Source organism: Ochlerotatus camptorhynchus, unplaced genomic scaffold (assembly GCF_037179485.1).
Source record: "Ochlerotatus camptorhynchus isolate MF236.1 unplaced genomic scaffold, CSIRO-AGI_Acam_v1.1 ptg000596l, whole genome shotgun sequence".
Classification (NCBI taxonomy): Eukaryota; Metazoa; Arthropoda; class Insecta; order Diptera; family Culicidae; genus Ochlerotatus; species Ochlerotatus camptorhynchus.
Genome location: NW_027041076.1, coordinates 235852 through 240387, shown reverse-complemented (window position 1 = coordinate 240387; position 4536 = coordinate 235852). Strand labels below are relative to the sequence as shown.

The window sequence follows — 4536 nt, the reverse complement described above, 5'->3', positions numbered from 1 at the left end:
CAGTTGAATCCCGAGTTGAAGGCAGCGTACGCAGATTTCATCCACGAGTACGAGCGACTTGGTCACATGGTGCAAGTTCCGGACGTCGAAGAGCAGTTTCCCGTGTACTATCTTCCCCACCATGCAGTTTTCAAACTGGATAGTACAACAACGAAGCTACGTGTCGTTTTCGACGCGTCATGTAAGACCAGCAGCGGTGTATCGCTCAACGATGCGCTAATAGTTGGACCTGTACTTCAGGAGGATTTGATCGCCATCACACTCCGATTCCGTTTGTTCCGCATTGCCATTGTAGCGGATGTGGAAAAAATGTACCGGATGATACTCATCTATCTACTCGACCGATGCCTACAGCGGATCGTCTACCGAGATTCCCCTGACGAACCGATCTGAACGTACGAGTTAGCAACTGTCACTTACGGGACTGCATCTGCACCATACTTGGCGACAAAGTGCTTACAGCGACTGGCAGAAGAAGGAGCTCTCGCTTATCCTCGCGCAGCTAAGGTGTTGAAGGAAGATTTTTAAGTCGATGACATGCTGACTGGAGCGGACAACGTCGACGAAGCGAAGCAGCTGGCAAAGGAAATGATCATGCTAACTTCATCAGGTGGATTCAACCTGCGAAAGTGGAACTCCAACTGCAAGGAATTGTTAGCCGAATTGCCATCCGATCTCCTCGATGATCGTGCTACTTTAGAGCTTGATTCCTCAACTTCACCAGTGAAAACTTTGGGGTTACTGTGGGAGCCGCATTCAGACAATTTCCGATACCATTCTCCTAAGTGGGAAAACGAAGCAGTGCTCACGAAACGCGTCGTTCTCGCAGAAGCAGCTCGCCTGTTTGACCCGTTAGGATTGATGGGTCCAGTTGTCGTCATTGCCAAGATATTTCTCCAATAATTGTGGAAGCAGCAGTGCGGTTGGGATGATCAACTACTCGAAGCGATGCAGAACTTTTGGCAGGAGTATAGGATGAATTTGATAGCCCTCTCGTCGTTTTCAATTCTTCGGTGGATAGGATACACATCTGATGCAATTTCGGTCGAGTTGCACGGTTTCTGTGACGCATCAGACAAGGCATACGGTGCATGCCTCTACATGCGTTGTACACTGTCGGATGGCTCAGTAGAAGTTCGGCTGCTGATTTCCAAATCGAGAGTAGCACCACTGGAGGATCTCAAGCGCAACAAAAAGAAGTTAACCACCCCTCGCCTCGAGTTGTCATCCGCACTGCTCCTCAGTCATCTGTACTCGAAGGTCAAGCACAGCATTCGTATTCCGCACACCGCAAGCTTCTGGACAGACTCGACAATCGCAATGCATTGGTTATCTTCGCTGCCATCGAGGTGGCAGATGTTCGTAGCGAATCGCGTGTCCGAGATTCAGCACATCACGAAGGGTTTCGATTGGAATCATGTCGCTGGCTTGGAGAACCCAGCTGACATCGTGTCACGAGGGATGATACCGGCTCAGCTTCAGTACAGCACGATTTGGTTTGAAGGTCCACCATGGCTGCGTCGAGACCGCAGCACCTGGCCGGCGGGAAGTCTTGAGGAAGATTTCGAGCAATCACTGCTAGAAGAGCGAAGTGCAGTCGCAATTCCAGCACAGTCCAAGCAACACAGCGACATCTTTTCACTTCATTCCTCTCTATCTACGCTGATCCGTAAATTTGCATGGATTCGTCGCTTCATCCACAACTGCGAAGAAAGACGCAATGGGTATCTCAGCCACGCTGAACTCCAAGAAGCTATGCTATCATTAATCCGTTTGTCTCAGAGGGAATCGTTTCCGGAGGAGATTTCTGCACTCCAGAGCGGAAATGAAGTCAAGCCGTCGTCATCGATCAACAGACTCACACCAATTCTCGTTGATGGGGTACTGTACGTAGGTGGTCGGCTATCTAAGGCATCTATTCCAGCGAGCCGCAAGCATCCAGCGATTCTCAGCTATCATCATCCCCTGGGCAAACTAGTAGTCATACACTACCACCAGAAATTGTTCCACGCTGGGCAACAGCTTCTCATAAGAAGAGTACGGGAGAAGTACTGGCCCACGCAGATCAGACGATTAGCCAACACCGTAATCAACGAATGCGTGCCGTGCTTCCGCTGCAGACCGAAAGTGTTGGATCAGCTAATGGCAGATTTGCCGTCGGAACGAGTTACACCCGCGCCACCGTTCCTGAAAGTTGGTGTCGATTACTGTGGACCTTTTCTGGTTGCCTATCCTAATCCCATTCTACTGGCATAGAGTATCACGATGATCAACGAGGATCGTCGTCATCGGCGCTGTAGTCAGGCAAGTTAATCTGTATTTCTGTAATTCAGTTGAAAAAGACCCCTCTCATTTTGTAGCGCAATCAGGCACTCGTGGAGGCCAGGAGGCTCCCGAGACAGGCATCGTGGACATCCCAACATTCCGAAGTCATCCGTCATTCCGTGTGATACCCCAAGACGCAACAACATCAGTCGCTGGTAGTTGAGCCAGGAATCAAGATTCGTGGAATCAACCGGAGATGAACAAAGTGGTGCTCCTCCGATCGGACGGGTCGGAAGCGTCACTCCTAGGATTCATTCATCAAATAACCGAAGCAATCGAAATCAAGAACGACCGAAGAAGGGAAGCAGGCGACAGAACAGTTTTCCTAGGTAAATAAAAATAGTATATGTCCTACCGTAGCCAGGACTAGGAAATACTGCACCCTAATTGCTTTCTCCAACACTTCCATGGTATGTGGCATGATTTCAGCAACAGCATCCGAGCGCATCATCAGCAGTGACGCCAGAGCCTACGAAGCCAAGTGAGATGTGGACGGAATCCAGTAGATCGTGAAAAATTTATGTTAGATATAGTGATTAGTGTAGATTTAGTTAGAAACAGTAGGAGTAATCTGTCGAAATTAACATTTCAAGGTGGCCGGTATGTTGGCACAAAATAAGATGTTGGTCAACCTATCCTAATTTGTTTTACAGCTATACAACAATCAGCTCGTTTCCCATAGCACATAAGCACACTATCTCTGTTATCACACCCTAATATAACACTACACACAAACAATAGGCACTCACTCTCATTTTCTCTCATCCACTACACGATCGCAAGAAGTAGGTAGGAGAAGATCACCGATCAGTATTGAGTAGTTAATAAATCATCCGCGCGCGCAGAAGAAGTACTCTGTCCGTCTATCGAAAGACAAACAAATAAACAGTGTCCGAACAGTTGGGTATTTATTTGACCACAATAAAAGTGTTTTATGTTAATAATCGTCGCGTGTGCATTCCACAAAAGTACCGAAATCCGTCCGGTGATACAGTCCACCCCAGTGTCGAACAAATATATTATTATCCTTCTATCACTTCGATCGAGCTATGTTACAGAGCGAGTTTGTCATAGTAGTCGTAGCAACAGTTTAGCTGCAATGAAAGCACTCTGCCTACATTGGCGATACTGAAATACAATGAAACCACTGGAAGCAGCTCCCGTTCTGATGGAGATGGCTTATTGGATAGCGGAAGATAAAGTATTTATTGCGTTGTATATTCGGACTATAGTGTTAAGATGTATATAGTGAACAAGAATCCTTGGCTCTGTAAAGTTAATTCAATTGAGCCTTTTCAAATAAATTAATAAAAAAAAATGGACCACTTTAGTATTATTTGGCATCAAAATCTTTCCTTATCTATAAGAAACAAGTACGTAGAAGACACTTTTACTAATGTTTCAATTTCAAGCTCTAATGGCGGTAAGCTCCAGCTCGGATTAGCTTTTAAAACCGCGTCCCTGTTTGGATGATCTGCAAAACAATTTCTTAAAGTCACGTTGATTAACTCTGATGTCGATATCAAAGCAGCCGGACAGTCTTGATCGGGATTAAATCCAAGGATAATACCGATTGGAGCTTACCACCTTAAATGCATCGTTCCTGCTTTAATCCCATTCTGGACCACTATGCATTGAAAGAGGTTTTCAGCCCCCCTCAGGAAATTTGAACAAGTAAAAGTTGTATTCAGATGGGATGATCTTCAATTTAGATGTATCAATAATCAGAAATGGGAAACATTAGTTCATTTGTAATTCATGACATTCATGCAACATTAACGTGGGTTTCCAATGCTTAGTTGAAATCAGAAAGATTAAACTAAATTTAAAACATTTCCCTCCGTGCCAAACCAATCTTCGCAATTTTAGGCAGCTGGGATCTGTTGGGTGAGTAAGAAAAACGGCTTGCACCAAATACGTAATGTATGATTGCAGTGGCTCACGCTGACTGGTAGCCATAGTTAGTAGTAGCTGCTAGCCGATGCTGGGAGTTGGGAGTTGGGATGCTGCCGGCAATAGTTGAAGAAGTAAAAAGAAAAGGCGGCGGCACACAATTCGACTTCTGCTCAACTCGCCGTTTGTTCGTTCGCTCGTTGGCTGGTTGGTTGCTAATGGGTGTGACGGGGTCAGGGGTTCCATATTTCCGTAAGGGTCGTTCCGTTCCATTCGTTTCTCGCTGTCTCCTCCATCTACATGGCTACATTGGCCGTT

At 46.2% G+C, this 4536-nt stretch overlaps 1 protein-coding gene across 1 annotated transcript; it reads left to right on the top strand.

The window, feature by feature from the left end:
* Positions 1-975: 975 nt before the first annotated feature.
* LOC135713940 (uncharacterized) lies at positions 976-2256 on the top strand. Its single transcript, XM_065237157.1, has one exon. It carries the CDS (start codon positions 976-978, stop codon positions 2254-2256), a length of 1281 nt encoding a protein of 426 aa, XP_065093229.1.
* Positions 2257-4536: the final 2280 nt, after the last annotated feature.

Excerpts from the sequence above, each read along its gene's own strand:
- LOC135713940 (XM_065237157.1), top strand. The coding sequence starts at position 976 with ATGAATTTGATAGCCCTCTCGTCGTTTTCAATTCTTCGGTGGATAGGA.